Source organism: Hesperophylax consimilis, chromosome 13 (assembly GCF_061612785.1).
Source record: "Hesperophylax consimilis isolate HC1 chromosome 13, BYU_Hcon_1.0, whole genome shotgun sequence".
In the NCBI taxonomy this organism is placed as follows: Eukaryota; Metazoa; Arthropoda; class Insecta; order Trichoptera; family Limnephilidae; genus Hesperophylax; species Hesperophylax consimilis.
This window is the reverse complement of record NC_142848.1, coordinates 9,518,961-9,536,414: the sequence shown is the minus strand read 5'-3', so window position 1 is coordinate 9,536,414 and position 17,454 is coordinate 9,518,961. Positions and strand designations below refer to the sequence as shown.

Here is a 17,454-nt window from a genome sequence, read left to right as displayed (position 1 = left end):
GTATTGCCATAACATGCGTGGTTCGTGGTTCGGCTCGCGGTTTACGCGCTATTAGACTGAGCATTCATTTTAAGAAAATTGTGTCGTAAGTGTGGATCATCTAGTGTTTTCTTTGACGCTGGATTCCTCTGAAATATTTTTTCGGTTTTGAATAGTTAGTAGTCGTAGGTTGGATCAAGTATCGCTGAACATTCATTCAGGTTTTACAGGTAACCGAACAATAAAATCTTCCTTTTGGTATAGTTAGTTGACAGCTGCTACCAAAGCTTGTTTTAGGATATTGTTAAAAGCATTATTTTATGCGTATACCGCACAAGAGTCCCAGAAGCTATTTGCTAACCGGAGCAAGTGGAACTAAGGCATCTCCAATTTCGAAATGTTGTGAGGCTGAAGAGTATGCGAAGGGAAAGAAGATGGTAAAAAGAAAATTGGGGACGTACCTGGCTATTTAGATCTGGTCACCAAACTCGGTTAAAGAAATTTCAAGCAATGATTCGATTCTCAATGATGATGGTCTTTCACCAATACCATACTGAGAGTATTTAGCACTCTATCATTTTTAGTGGGCCAACGCATGTTTAAAGTATTCAGAACTATTTGGTTTTTGTTAGGTAAAATCACATATCATTTAATAACATTATGTAATACATAACAAACAAACACAAAAATGAAATATTGTAAAATGAAAGTTGCTCAGAATGTATTTTAACTTAATACTTTTTCATTGCTTTTGATTTCATAATACATTTAAACCAGCGCATAATCACATATTTGGATAATTCAAATTTTAGTAAAGCTCTTTTTTCAACATAGTATTTTCTTGGTTTCTTTTAATTGATAACGAGAAAAATATTTTTACACATTATTATTTCGAATTCGTTCTTTGATTTTTGTTCGGGCATTATGCTAGTTTAGGTAGCTGATAATCTAAAATAGGTACTTTACAATTTTTACATAACAGTTTTTTTTTTAACTAGGCAGTTCACCCTAAAAATATATAATACAGTTAGATCTCCCACGCTTCACGGAAGAGAAAAAGTGGGTTTTTAAAGCAATTTATTTGTAGGGCTAGCTTGACTCTTTCGTGGTTCTTTCATTCATAAGAAAACGTGATCGCTGTTGTTTCTCCGTTTTTTTTTACAAACTTGCTTATTAAATACAACCCAGCCAAACGAAACACTTATAATTTTAATGTGATAGATCGACAGTGGACTCCGATATCTTAATTAATAAGCGGTTGGAAATATATGGACCCCGACCTTGAGGTTCCCACCTTATTTATTATAAACTCGGTATCTACAATATACGACAACTAAACGCTATTTGGTTAGCTCTTACACTAATACCAATCTCTTATATGTACTTAACAATAAAAAATGTAATCTACATAGATTTAGTCCAAACAAGGGGAAAACATTTGCTGTGTTAATTACATGCAAAATGCCTTTGAGTGTGTGAATGCTTATGAGTATGTTGACTATCTTATATCTATCTGTCCATGTATTGTGTGTCTTTGTATTGTAGTCCCTTAAAATTTTATGCTTCTGTGTCTATTTTATTGTAGCTTCTCGTTATATGTGTCTCGTTATATAATTAATTACGTGCAAAATTCCTTTGAGTGTATGAATGCTTATTAGTATGCCAACTGTCTTATATCTATCTGTCTATATATTGTGTGTCTTTGTATTGTAGTCCATCAAAATTTTATTCTTCTGTATCTGTTTGATTGTGGCTTCTCGTTATATATATCTCATTATATAAGTAATTACATGAAAAATGCCTTTGAGGGTGTGAATGCTTATTGAGTATGTCGACTGTCTTATATCTATCTGTCTATGTATTGTGTGTCTTTGTATTATAGTCCATTAAAATCTTATTCTTCTATATCTGTTTGATTGTGGCTTCTCGTTATATAATTAAAATTGTGAACATGACCTGTTGACAAACTGGTTTGGTGGTGTAGCGGACGTCTATATTGAAGAATAAAAAATAAAAACACTAATCTATAAATAATAATCTTTAAAAAAAATTCAACAAAAAATAATCCATAAATCGTCGTGTACTTCTATCAAAATAGAAAATAATTTATTTGAAACAAAGGAGCCTTTATATTTGAAAGAATGTCACAATAATTTTACGTAGACATGCAATGCGAGACCTACTTTCAAAGCATGTCGTGAGTTTCATAAAATTGGGCATTGTTTTTTTAACGTTTTTAAAAGGCTTTTAGAAAACCGAGAAAGAATTTATTCACTGAAATGCTTTGAAGCAAATAAGGCGGTTATTAAAACGAAATTTTAAAGTTTTATTTCCGGTCCAAGAAATAAGCCCTTTCTTACATTTCAATCATCAATATTTAATTAATATTGGTTAAGCATAATTATATTTAATTAGTTGGCTTGTTCGGTGTTTCTGGCAGTGGTACCAAAGAAAAACGGTCATAAAATTAAATAATTGAAGAATATTTTTAGTTACAGCTTCTAATTGTCTATACTGCTAATTTTAAAGAACTGGTTGTTTCGTTAGATACTTCTTGATATTTCGGAACAATTAATGGCTTTTATAAGTTATTGTGAAATCGAAGTAAAAACGAACTGTGGTCGAATGGTAGCACTCCGGCGGCCGTGGATTTAAATCCTGGTGTGGACAGGTAAATTTTATTTGATTAATTTCCATAATTTCACAATTCAAAAGTTTTTAAATAATATATACAGGGTGGCCGGGGGGTAAAGTGCGCTTAATTCGAAAGGTGATTCTACATGACAGAAGAAATAAAAGTTTTTTCGAAATTCAAATGTTTATTTTCCTGTACAAAAATATTTTTCCATGTAATAATAATTATTTTCCCAAAATTTACAAATTACAAAAAATTCAAGTTTCTTGCCAAAAAACTTCATTAAAACTTTTTAACTAAAAAAAGTAGAATCACCCCTGAAGTTAGCGCATTTTACCTCCGGACACCCTGTATAGTAGGTACTCTCATTATCACCATGGTGTAAAACCAACATTTAGAATTGAAGCCTTGCTTGAAATGGCTTTGGCCGTGTTTGGTGACCAGATCTGAATAACCAAGTACTTCCGCACCTTCCTCTTTCACATCTCCTTCCCCTCCTCATTACCTTCAGTCTTACAACATAACCCAATTGTGCACCCACACCATAATCTTAGTGTCTCCAGACGATTGGGAGTAGTTGGGACTCTTGTCCGGTTTCACATTTTAAAAAGGTGACCACACCCATATTATGTAGGTATCTACAAAATACGTTATATTAATGTCAGTGTGTATCTGTTCGACTCTTGACGACGCCAAAAAACATAAAAAATTAAATCTAACATAAGTTTATATTACACAAAGATATTTTTCGTCGCGAAATCCAGTACGTTATTTAGAATCAAATTCGTTTTAAAGTATCAAGCCGGTATACGATAGCTTTAATAAGAACATCTTGTAACGGGATAAATTAAGTACCCGTTAATTTTTATTATTTGGTGTGGATACTGGATATCTTACAACTGGCGACACTATTAGACAAGGTTCGGAGTTGGCTGACGGAATTCGGGTGGCGGATCCTACCTTTATAATCGATTATATTTTATAATCGTTACAATCTTAGCAAAATATGAAACAGGGTTATAATAATGATTGTTTAATGGGAGATAAATTTTTGTATAAAATTACCAAGCGGAGTTTTAACATTTTATCATAATTTAGCAAGTTTTCAGTGAATAAGTCTCTTCAAATATAAATTATATTTTAACGGGTTTCTACACTATGTTTTTTTATTTTTAAAAATATCACTATTAAAATACGTGAATGTTTTTTATGTAACCACTCTTAGAAATATTTGAAAAATACTAAATATTCTTAACAAAATAAAACGCTTTTTTAAATTTACATATTAATGTAGTCATAGCATATATATATAAAAATTATAGTATACATATATTTTTTTTTATATCTTTTACAATCGATGTTGAAAACAATATAACAAACCGTTGTAAATCTAAGCTGTCGGGACGGGCTTGACAAAATTAAATTTATCAATATTATCATATTTGGATGTTTCATTAAATATTTTCGTTTTTTTTAAGTTTTCTTTGCTACCAGCTGAAGTCCCGGCGTTGCTGGGATTTTATGCAAAGTTTTTCGAAATCAGATGCAGACAGTAATTTCCCATTTATTTCGAATGTCAAATTATTATAAAAGATTTGAATCAAAAGGTGTTTGAATCCTTTAAAATATATGGTTTCGGTGTGTGGCACTTCCAGAATTGACGGATTTACCATTATGTATTTACCAGATTGCCAACCCTGGAATTTTTTTGGACAATACGGTTGCCAAAATTGCAATCGAATCCCCAAACCTGTGTGTTTAGATTGGAGCAAGCTCCATTATTTAATCATAGCCCAGAGCAGTGGGCACTCCCTTGATTGAGAACCAATGTATCCACTCACTAATTACGCAATTATTTTGAAACTGAAGACTTCATCATTGCATATTGGAAATCGGATGATTTCTACTCATCTTGCGTCTAGGCTGGCATTTCATGTGAAAAGAGCTGATAACGAGGCTCCTGCTCTCTAGATGAAGGATTATTTTTGGGACTTCCTGTGGAATCCTGCGCGCCACGGAGTTTGATTTTAACATTGACATAAAATTGCACGGTATTGCACAATAATTTGTACTATAAAGCGTGCCCTAGTTTTGCCAGTCAAAATTCAACGTTAGGATGTCTTTTTAAATAAAAATCTCGAATGTCCAACATTTTTTTCATTCATCTTGTGAAATAAATAATTATTTAAATTGTTAGCATGAATATAATCGCACGATAACAGTATGCAAAATTTCATCAAGAAGTTTCAAAATTTTGCCTGATGATGGTTTTTTGATATCTTAAATGTAAACCTCATCGATATCGGAATAAAACCGTAGATTTGTATAAAATCAAATCCACGCCGCCCGCCATAGACACACAGACAGTAATTAAAAGATTCAGCTATTGAATGAGATAAAAAAATATTATTTGCATTTATGCTATTATAAATGCAGCCTTTTGAATGAGTCTATGTTTTAAATCGTTCTTCCATCCGAAGAGTAAAAATAACAGAATGTATGAATTTTATTTATCAAAATTATGGGATTATAAATAATGCGTTCACTGTTCACAGTATAACTGAATCAAATTAATCTATTTATATAAATACGGGTACTTGTGTGTTGCGGACAACACGTATACAAATTAATCCACTATTTATTCAAAGATTGGTGAAATTTTATACTCTTAACCTTCAAAATAAGAGGATGGTTAGGGACTAAGCTAGATTTGGAAAATTTTGTGTAAAGCCCGGGCAACGCCGGGGACTTTGATTAGTCTGTTTATACAAAGAAGAGTATCTATGATGGGCGGCGTGGATCTGATTTTAAACCCATCTACTTGAATTTCTTTTTGGTTTTCGGTATCGAATAAATGCAAATCTTGGAAGTGGAAATAACCCCACTTCCCGAAATTCGATCGAGCTGAGACCTTATCGACCTTATCGAAGAGAGTGCATTTTATCAAATTTTGTTGGGAATCACGTACACACACGTTGACATATCATGGGGTTACTGTCAAAAGTTGGTAACTTGCAAAAACATATTTTGGAGTAAACTTTATATTAAATTTTGATCTTTATTATAAAGTCAGGGTTTTGGGAAATAATGTTAATGTTAACTCTTAAAAAATGATTAGAATTTTGTTTTTATTTTATAAGTAATATAACAATATTTTTCTTGTCTATTAATTATAATAATTGAAGTTACAAGTTTTTTATAAAATAAGCAGTAACTAATACGTAGTAATGCAATATCATGTGTTTTTGGTTTGATTATTTGGTCGCCTAGAAATGTTTCAGATGCTTTAATTAAATACTGCGAGTAGAATACATCTTGGCCTTTGAAACAACCGAGTATTTTTTCGATAAGTCTTTTTATAAGCCCAGAAAAAAATAATGTATAAGGCCTATGAAAATTGCTTTAAAGTTCAAAATCTCCTACATACGAACCCATTTTCGGTTATGATTTTATTGTATAATGTGAAAAATTAAGTTATTTATAAAATGATCGAAAAAAAATTGAATATTTATGCCTCCACAAAATAAAATAAAAGGCACTTTTTGGCAATGTTTTTTTCTTGCATAAATCAAAATAGGCGGATGGTGTTAAGCGGGAATTCAAACCTTATCGCCATCTACGTAAGGGTTGTTATTGATAGCGGCTCAATTTAAAATATTACACGACGTAGTGCATCGCCTTAACGACATAAGTGGATCCAAACTTATTCCAGACATAAAAAATAATACATATACACCAAAATCATCGCTAACTCACAAAACAAAAAAAAATTGTAGTTACCAACATTTGGCAGTGACCACACGATATACGCATTTCACTGCAATGGGATGATATTATAGCAGTTTATATAAGAAATAAACGTCGGTCGTATCCGATCGGCATTTGGCGAGGTTGGTGGAGTTGTCTAATCCGGTTCCTGGGTAGGAAGGTTCAATCCACAGTCAAACAATTTTTTGTTTTTAAATTTTTAAAGACATTTAAAAATTGATGAATTTTAGTAAAAACGTTTTATTTTACTATTCGATTTTTTCTACAAATCTAAGTTTTCTACAAAAACTAACTTCAAATCGAATAACTCTGTGTAAATTCCGGGCAACGCCGGGGACTTAAGCAAGTAATCAATAAAAAGTTGTAACAGAAATGATATGAAGTTTTGTAGTAAAGTGATCGACTCACCCCTCGGTCCGCCTTGTGTCTGACGGGGCAGTGCAAGAAGGCGGTAGCGCCCAACTGCGCCGTAACATTGGTCACCGTATTGTTGTCCAGCGCGGGCTCCAGGCGCTGGTACTCCTCGAACCCGTTGTACCACAGTTGCTGCCAGTCGCCTTCTCGCCCCACTTCATCTGAAACAAACATATTAATTATTTCTTCAAAATGGTCTGTTAATAATAGGGCGTTTCACAGATCACACAGTGGATTTCCGGTCGCCCAGCTACTACATAACGCAGTACAATAATTTACACTAGTGAGGCAGAGATAGTGTCCGCCTCCGGGAGCCGCTGATTTAATGTGGGCGGAGGGGGGTAGGAAAGTCACGCGGAACGGTAGGTGACATGGTCGCGCGTTGTTTATTTTGAGGCATGCCTCAAACAATGCATTACATAACACTTCCTTGATAGAACCGCATTTGAGATTAGCTCTAGTGACAAAGATTTTTTTTGCTTCTTTTGATGTACGCGGCAGTGCCTACGAAGTACGGCTATTGTTTATTAATTATTGTGAATTTGCAACTGTCGGGGGTTAATCTTGAATCCATCCTTCTATTATTATATCTTTCAGTCCGTGTCTAGTAATAAAACAAATAACTTCATCCAACATTATACGCTTTATAAAACAATATTATTTTAGTTTCACGTAGTTTATAGTTAACTGTGTTTTTTTTTTCTAGGGATGGTTAGGTTGATCTAGACTAATACTTAATATATACAGAATATTTTTTATTGTGCCTCCTCACTTTTTAACCACACAAACCTCCACTGAGATAATAATAATATTTGGCTAATTTATATAGCGCCGTTTTCGTGAAAAATGACCTTAAGGGCGCTGATCTAGCGAAGTTACAAATAAACTTTCCATAGCGATTTCAAATACGAATTTATGATGTGACGCAAAATTTTTTTGTTCGTTTTTAATTTTATTTATAAATTTTACACGATTTTATGTTCGTCGAAATAAACAAATGGCGGCGATTGTTGATATTCTATATTACTGCTGATTTGTGTGTTGTTTAGACTATTTTAAACATAGAAGTTTAGTTAGCGATAGTATAGACTGCGTAATTTAGTTGTCACGCGCCTAGGCTTGTACTATAGTCGGCCTTGAGCCAAGATTATGCAAGGAATAATTAGGGGTCCTATCAAAAACCGTCTTAGCAGCCAGTTGCGTTGCAAAAAAATATTACTAAAATTAAAAGTAAATTTTAGTGCGACAATCAGAGCAAGAAAAAAAAATCATTAAATTTTTTACACCTTTTTTAACAGTGTCCTTATTTTCGATAATTCATTAATTTTTATGAGTCAATATCAAATCAAAGTACTAGTGATTAAATAGTCGTTTTTATTCTAAGCTTATTAACTCCGTCATATATTAGGCAAACTTATCGATAAGGAAGAAATCCGCAATGAACAAAACAACAACTGCATTACAAAGAATAGTTTGTTGGCACTGTAAAGTTAGGAAAGTAAATAAGGAACTTGGGAACGGGATATTTTTCCCGAGTTGAGTAAGAGGAAGTAGGGGTCGAGACGTGCTGAAGAAAGGTTTCCGGTTTGAGGAAGGAGTGGGAAGAGAACCGACGAAAAGGCCAAGTTTAAATGCGATTCGAGAAAATTATAACCATTTTGCTTTAATAATTGTTGAACTTCACAATTGAGTTGTACTTGGGTGAAGTTATCAGTGGGATTATTTTTATTTCTGAATATAATAAGAGTTTCTGTTTTTGAGATAACGCATCAGTAAAAAGAGAGAGAGCCTTAGCAAGAATTCTTTTAGATTCTGGAAAGTATTAAATTTCATCTCGTTGATAATACAATATTATGTCATCCGACTTTTAATGTAAGTCATCATCATCATCACTTTTGGTTCTACAACCCCTGGTGGGTCTTGGCCTCCTCAAGAGTCTTCCTCCACTCATCTCGGTCCCGCGCCAGCTCTCTCCAGTTTCGAAGCTCCAAGGCAGACAAATCTTTGAGGACGTTGTCGCTCCATCTTAACCTTGGCCTTCCCAGGCTCCTTCTCCCTATCGGTCTTGAGCTCAGCAGGGACTTTGATTCTTGATGCTCGGTCATTCTCTCCACATGACCTAGCCACCGAAGTCTTCCCAGTTTTATGAATTTTGTGACGTTTAGCTCCTTAAACTGAGTATAGAGCTCATTGTTAAAACGTCTGCGCCAAAATCCATTTTCTAGAACCGGTCCGAAGATGCGCCTCAAAATTTTCCTTTCAAAAACGTCCAGTGCTCGCTCATTCTTCTTAGTTAGAACCCAAAGTTTAATGTAAGTACTGCGAAAGTATGTAGGATATTACAAAGTAGATGTGGAAAGATATATATATCTCTTAAAAGATAAAAAAACGATACATCGTTATTCAGCTAATGTATTGGTCGCCAGTGCGCAAAGAACCAATATGAAAATATTATTCAATTTTTTGCAGAAACATATTGATCTTCAAAATATGAAAGATAATGATAACATAACGATTGCATTATGATATAATGCACACATAATGTAAATAGCGATATGGGGCTTATGCAACGCTTCTTGTATGTTTTCAGAAGGCACCGGGTCGCTTATGTTATCGGGTATTTGGGTTGTTAATATTTTGCATTTATTTAACACGGCGAGTTGTGTATTCCATAACTAAACTAGTAAGCTAACATAACTTTTACTGTAGTTTTGGTCATTGTTCGGTGACTTTTTGGATTTAGTGGCCCCATTGAGAATACTTTGCCAGGCATTTTATATGCTAACCAAATATCATAATTTTGCAACATAGTAAAGATCTTACTAAAAAACGAAGTGAAAATTTAGTTCAATCGATAAATGACCATGTATATGAAAACTTCACTTAAATAGAAACTGGCTATTTTAAAAAACAAGATCAAATTATCTATCTATTAGATTTATTTCAAAAATGAAAATAGTTGAAAAATACGTATACGAAAAATTGAAAGAATGCAAAATTTTGAAAACACATTCTTTTTATTTAGAGAATCTCCAAGAAGACAGTCACCTCACTTTGAATCTCGTTTACACTGTAAAAAATATTGTAATAATTCTCCGATAATAAGAACAATAAAACTTATTTTTTTGAAAGCATTATTAGGCAATATAAACATTGTTTTCTACGATTTATACAAATACATAAAATATTTGTTGTTAAAAATCATCATTTTCATAGAATTTTGAAGAATTTAAAATATTTAAAATTTTGGGTCCCTCCCAGGCGTAGTGTGTTCAACTCTTCGTCTGGCTAAGTCCCCCATCACAACACAAGCAACAATCTCCGCTTACTCTAGGAGTAATAGGAGATTTAAAAATATTTCCAGGTTATTCGTAACCCGAGAATGCTCGACTTTCTTAAAAAAAAATCTGTCCGAAATAATCTAACTTTTTCAAAATCCGGAATTTCACTCCAGTCGGCAGAAAATCCATTGTTACCAGTTCTTACAGAGCCCAATTAAGATATGTTTTATTAGTACCAACTCGAATCTAAGCTTTCTATCTTTATACAATGTGTAACAAAAACACCGTGTAACGAATAGGAAGTAGTTTTCCTTTAGTAGGACTCTAAGTCTTTCACAGCAATACCAGTCGGTGAAAATAAATCCTAAAAAAACCTATCACAACTAAACCAGTAAGCTAACTTAACTATTACTGTATTTGCGGTTTTGGTCCTTGTTTGGTGACTTTTTTGGATTGAGTGACCCCATCAAGAATAATTGTCCAGGTATTTTATCTGTGTAGTAAATGTCACCATTTAGCTACTCAGTAAGTCTTTAACGGCAATGTCAATAGGTCACTCAATGTTGTGGGTTTTGTGCTATTTCCGTTCAATGTTTGTTAGCCATGAAAGCGATGGGAACGCTCACGAGACCGTTTACGTTGCGCTCAAAGGCACTGTCAAAATGTGTGTCGAAATTGACGTCGATTCTCATGTCTATGGTACCAACAGACCTAACTAAGAGAATGATGTGGCGGTGCCACGGTTTAACATTATTTTATTCCATCATTTTTGTATGAGAAATCAGTTAAATATTCGTAATTATTTTTTTTCTTATTCACTATAGAGTCGTTTTTTCCTTCGAAAGCGTTAACGAACCGAAGAAATCGTAAAATAAAACTTTCTTCGGATGCGATGAGAAGTGTTTTTTTGGCTGGTGAGAAAATTCTTAGAATATGGAATGAACGAACAAATTTCACCTCTCAGCACATCGCATTCATAAAAAGACTCCACACAGCATCACTAAATATGACATAGGCTCTGATTATTTTTTTTCCTTGAGGCTAATTTAAAAAATAAAACTTTATAAGAAAGATATCGAAGATGCCAGATAGCTTATTTTAGGCATTGGTTGAAAATAACGATTTTTTATGCCAATTTGTTTCATCGCTCTGGCGATGGATAACTTTAAAGTCAAATTTATTTGGATGGTTTGGAAACACGTTTAACGGAAAAAAATCATTTTTATCTGTGTCTTACATTAATAAATACGGTAAATATTCATTAGAAATAATTTATTGGTTCCATGACAACTCAGGACTGTGACAAATCAACATATGTACTTGAAAAAACTAGCATTTAAATCTTAATGTAACCTATTTAACCTGTTTTTTCATCACTTTTCATAACTGAATATTACGCATAAAAATGTCTTGAACCATAAATATCCTGAGTTGTCCTGTTACACTTTCATTGTTTGGTATTCATAAATACAGAATAAAAAATAGGAAAAAAAAAGAGTACATATATAGTATATCATTTTCTGTATTATTTAAATGCTTTAATTTGCGAAATGTAATGTCATGTAAATAGGAATCACATATTACATAGTAAAATAATGATATGTTCAAATAAGTGTTTGAGTACGAGCTTCCTCGTATCGTTGTTACTCGAAGTTGGGAAAGTTTAGAAGAAACCAAAACTTTAAGTTTGGTGTGTATATTATCGGAATCATAAGTCATGAGATTGTTCTGACGTAAACTTTAATGGTTTTTCGATATTGGTATTGGTATCTTCAATTCCCAACTCTACTTAAAATGTCTTTTAACTTTCCAAGGATTCGTAATCGGCATTGCGAAAAAGATTAAATGGGTTTTTCTCAGTCAAAAATAATATGTTCAAAGTAATATCAAGAAGTCGATCTCGTTTTTGCATTAATAATGTTCTTTTAAGAAAAAATCAAATATCAGACCATAAAATGTATTTCGAATGATATTACGGATCAATTTAATCTTATTAAAAGGGGATGGGTTGACGAAATAGTATTTATTGAAGTGTCGTCAGCAAAAGATACGAGTTAACCATGAAGTGATAGTTTAAACAGATAAATTAACGTAAATTATAAACAAAATTTGTCCAATGACAGTCCCCTGTGGAATTCCAAATTTGTAATCGTAATCTTCTAATTGTAATCTTCACCTAGTGTGTTATTTAATTTTACTTTATGACGATAGTTTTTCTCTAAATCCAAATTGGCTAGGACTAAGTATTTTATTTTTTTTGCTGTTATACACGAATTGATTCTTACAATCTTTTTAAAAAAAATGCAGTACTTGAGACGAGAGATATAGGTATATAATTCGATAGATTTTTACAAACTTTTGGGAATATTCCACTATATAAAACTATCTATAATGTGTGTAATTGGTGAACTTAATAAATTGTTGTATCGTTTCAATATTTTTACAGCGACTCAATCAAATCCTGGTGCAGATCAACCTTTTAAATCATTTATAATATTTTCAATATCATTTATAGTTGCCGGTCAAATAAAAACATTTATATTTTGTACATGCAGATAAATGACAGCACTATAATTAAATAGAAGGTGTTTTTTTTATTTATTAGGAAAATTTATTTACAGTTCGCACGCAGACGATATAATTGGAACAAAAATAATTGGAAATTTGAATTGTAGATTAATTGTTTAATACATAGGAGTAAAGAGGATATCCCAAAGAGAGCTCGACAGTACGTTTTCAGATACATGGTTCTCTCCTTTCTCACGCGTCTTATTCTATTTTATTTTATTACCAACATGAATCCCAACAGTACAATTACTTTATAAAACATAAATGTAACCATAAAATACCAAGTGCTTTACAAATAAAAGTGTTTTAAATTTTATTCAACTGATAAACAACGCTTGTAGAAAATGGTTGTTCTTCACTTGTGTAATATTTAAAACTCATTCATTAGTAAGGAGGTACGTGTGTAAAGCAACAACAATAAAAAACAAGTGAAAATAAAGTTTGAGTCAAGTAAAGTCAAGTTTAAATAAGATAATCAAAAATATTATAGAAGTTCTGTGGGTTTTGCTAAATATGTCTGGAATCTTCCCACTAAGGATGTTATTTAGTCGATACATTCGCAAAAGAGGTTAGGCGAAGGTTAAGTGGTTATTTGGAAAGGAATATTGAAAGTTTCGGGGTTTCTTAGTGGATGGTGATTGGTACTGATTTTGATAGTGGCAAAAAGGTATACTTCGCATATTTATTATTTCAAAACAAAATAGACCTAAGATGTTAGAGCGATGCACGATTTCTCTCTGTGACTATACAATAACATGTGACAGGTAGTTAACTGACCAGCCCTGGGCGAGGTGTTGGTATTTGGCGCCAGCAGCGCGGGAGGGAGCCAAAGCAGCAGAAGGGTGGAGGCGATGGCAGTCCTGGCGCCCCATGCACTCGAGTAGGCCCGCGCGCCCATGGTGCCCCCCCGCAGAGACCGCCTGCAACAAACAAAGTATTCAACCATCACTTTAATTATAGGTATCCGCTCTTCCGTTATTTAATGCCGTTTCTCTGCCAGATTAAAAACATGGATAAATTATTGCGAATACTGAAATTACTAAAAGAGGGAAAAAAGGATTTGATTTTAGATTCTCACGGCCAAAAGTATTATCGTGATTATTTTTTGGGTTATTATGCCATGATACGCTTTCCCTTTCTTTAACCGATGTTTTGGAAAGTATTAAGTTGGCTAAAAAAGGAGGAAATAATTACCCAAAAAATTTAAATTGTAGATAACATTTTTTTTTTGTGTAATATTTTTTACATTTTAAGTTTTCCAGTAATGTAGACCTCACTGGGTGGCTTGCCCGTGCTGAGGCCTTCATTTTATAATATGAAAATATAATCTACATAATACATTTAAAGAGAAAATAATACATTTAAAATTAAAAATACATTATACATTATTAAAAATACATTATACATATTATTATTAAAATTAAAAAATAATACATTGAAAATAATCTTGTGTGTTTGTGAGTGATGTGTGTTTATATTGGTTTTGTGTGTTACGTGTAGGTTTATTTTTATTTTATGCTATGAAATTTTGGTAATATTGTCTTTTTTGTTCTTTAATCCATTTTGTAATTTTGTGTGTGAATTTATTTTTATTTTCCTCAATTTTAATTTCAAGTTTTACACTGTTGAAAGCTTTTATAGCATGGTATTGGTAGTGTCTTTATCCAAAGCTTGAATTTACTGTCGGAGTTTTTATGTTTTCTTTGTACGCTTGTCTAACTGGTCTGTTAGTTTTATTTTGTGTATGTTGAAATTTATTTTTTTTGTCAATAATGAAGACAGACGTAAAATAAATGATTTAATTTTCTTATTTTAAAATAGTAAACTCTGAACTAGACTGTTCCGAACTCCTGCAGCTATTGAACATACCCACAAGAACAACACGACACAATTCTCTATCCCACCACAGTGTTCATAAGCGCAACTACATTACTAATTCTCTCATACAGACTTACTTATGTAGGTGATATCGATATGTTTAATGTTGACTTGGTGAATTTTGTGGATCATGTTAAAAACTTATTCTTGAACCTTTGGTTGTCTCTTTTTAAACCTATCTGATAACCGTATTAAAAAATATATATTGTATATATCTCATGTACTTGTATTTTTTTGTTTATTGAAATTTTATTTTTACCATTTCTTTCACGTGTTCTAAATTATTCATCGTAATTCGTCGGGCGTAAAATAAATAATAAAAATAAGAAAATCTAACTTTATCGCTAGTACTGACAAAATAGTAGCTGAGTAGACAAACGCGTTCAGTTCTCACCCATGTTCAGTGAAAACAATTTATCTGCTTTCTACCTCCTCCTTCATTTCTCAAATAACTTTTTCTGTATTTTATGATTGTAGTAGTTTTTCAAATATTGTAAGGTTATTCGTAACCCGTGAATGTTTGTCATTCATTTTTCAAAAAGTAAAAAAGAAAAACCGCACCTGTTTTGGACACGTGTACCCGGCGTTGTTCCGGGTTGTCGGAGTAAGGTTTTGAAGTTGTGAATGTTGTACCCGAAAATATTTATTTTCGACTTGATTACAAAACATCATATTTTCTCTACTTTTCATGAATATAATATGCATGTGTTACACAAATAAACCTTGTGGAATTTTTTTTTCTGAATGATTTTTTAGTGAAAAACCAATCAAAATCCGTTGCGTAGGTTAGAAGAACTAAGCCCACAAACATACAGACGCCGAAGCTTATCATCAAAAAATTGAGCTGACTCTTGGAAGACTTAGCAATAAAGCTTATACATAAAAGCTGATAATGTTTCTCCATGTGTCTTCAATAGGTACTCCAACTTAGGAGATGCTATGAGATTATTTTAAAGGTAAAAGAGTGAACCTATCTTAAAAAAGCGTTCTGTATCAGGTTGAAAAAACAGTAATTTTTGGTCGGCAACTCAAATAAAATCATATGAAAGATCTTTTCTCTGGGGACAAAGTCTCCACATAGCGGTCCATGGCTTCGAAATCTTAATGGCTGTCACGAGTGGAGTTCCGCGGAGTTATTCCATGTTGCATCCTGAAAGGTGAATATAATCCCGATGATAATCAACCTCCGATAAGAGAGGGCACCGGAATATAAATAAAAAGGCACAAAGTTGGGCACGCATTTGATGTGTCTTCCGGTAAAAGTGATCATTGTTATGAACTGTTCATAGTACCGGACAAACCATATTGATACCGGTAAAACAAACAAATTAAGTTTTTAAAAAATCCATTCGCTTCGATATCCATGTAAATCTTTTAATTATAATTATAACTTTTGCGTCAACTAAATGTATTAAAATTATTCGTTAAGTTAGTCATTAACGACTTATTATATGAAATCATAAATTCAATAAGTGTTAGCCCTGAACTATAAAATACTTGATTTCTATCCACATACCTCAAAACCAACAGCGAGGGAAAAATCTGCCGTATTATTGCGATAACTGTAATACGGACACACAATTGTATACTCCCGTTGCCGTTTACAGAATTTGGGTAATTTTTATAATGTTCTTGACGTATTTAACACATCAATCACTAAATACAAACAGGTCTTAGTAAAATTTGTATCGACAGGCAGAATAACAAATCTAATTACACAAACCGCCGAGCTCTGCTTTGACTTATTTCAATACTACAATACTTCCTAAACTAACATTTGTCCATATTGCATTGTAGAATGTTTTGTTTTTTTGATGTCATGCTCATTGAGATGTTTTATGTGTTAAAAAAAAATAACTTGTTAAAGCCCAGCTGGGCGTGAAATTTTCAAATAATAAATAAACACAAGGTTTACATTATTGTCATTACTTTTGTGTTCAAATACAGCGAAAAATTGACAATTATAATGTTACCAAAATCATATGATTAGGTTCAAAAACGAATTATTGTAAATTGTCACTTATATTTAGTACTTTCGTTTACTTCAATTAATTATATGTGATTACTTAAGCACAAACACAAGTCACAAACCTTTGGGTGCTAATTCATATAATATTATTAATGTTTTCGAAATTAGGCAATCCGTTGAAAATGAAAGCAACTTCGAAAAATATAGAAACGTTTTATTAAATACTTTGTTGTCAAAATTTTTATGAATTTCGAATAGATCGTCTGACATTTGCAGTCTATTAGTACTTACGCAAATAAATTATCAACGCCTACCTAATTTTGTTACGTACCTACCTAACGATTTCAAACTATTCGAAAAAAATCTAATGTAACGGTTCACAGAGCGAAATGTCTCAAAACTTATAATTTGAAAAAACTCCTGGTCTTGAGATTAAGTTTAATAAAGGGAGGAATGAAATATTAAAAAAAAATATATATATATTGTGACCTTTTTGACTTAAAGATGAGTTTTATTTTCACTTTAAATGTGATTTCCACTCTTTATATGGCTAAACTTAAGAGAAAAACAGTTTCTAAACCCATTCTGGAGTAACAAACTCGCATAAAAATATATATATAAAATTTCATCTAGAATTTTTTCGACAAAGTTACAGAATTTAAAATTATAATTTTACTACGCGTTGCCTTATAAATAATATTATGAATACTGTTTTAACTTGATATTATATTATTTTCTGAGTTTATACCGAGAATTTTAAATCAAATTAAATAAACAACTTTGTATACAATACCATTTTATCAAAATGGATCGACAAATTTCAAAACCAATGGTTTCTTCATCAGAATAAACATATAATGAAAGTTAGTAAATTTTTGAACAGACGTTCATTTAATATATATGTAAACAATTATAATAGGTAGATAATTATTGCATTTACGTATAGGTATATCAAAATGTTG

The 17,454-nt window shown here is 32.3% G+C and overlaps 1 protein-coding gene across 1 annotated transcript in view; it reads right to left on the bottom strand.

Moving 5' to 3' along the window:
* Positions 1 to 17,454, bottom strand: part of LOC149418403 (limbic system-associated membrane protein-like) — a 128,889-nt gene that overhangs the window by 48,908 nt on the left and 62,527 nt on the right. The window contains exons 2-3 of the mRNA XM_089638476.1: positions 13,423 to 13,565; positions 6,791 to 6,957 (exon numbers count right to left, since the gene is read on the bottom strand). Coding sequence (XP_089494602.1) covers positions 6,791 to 6,957; positions 13,423 to 13,543 — 288 coding nt within the window. The 5' untranslated portion in view covers positions 13,544 to 13,565. The remainder of the gene's footprint in view (positions 1 to 6,790; positions 6,958 to 13,422; positions 13,566 to 17,454) is intronic.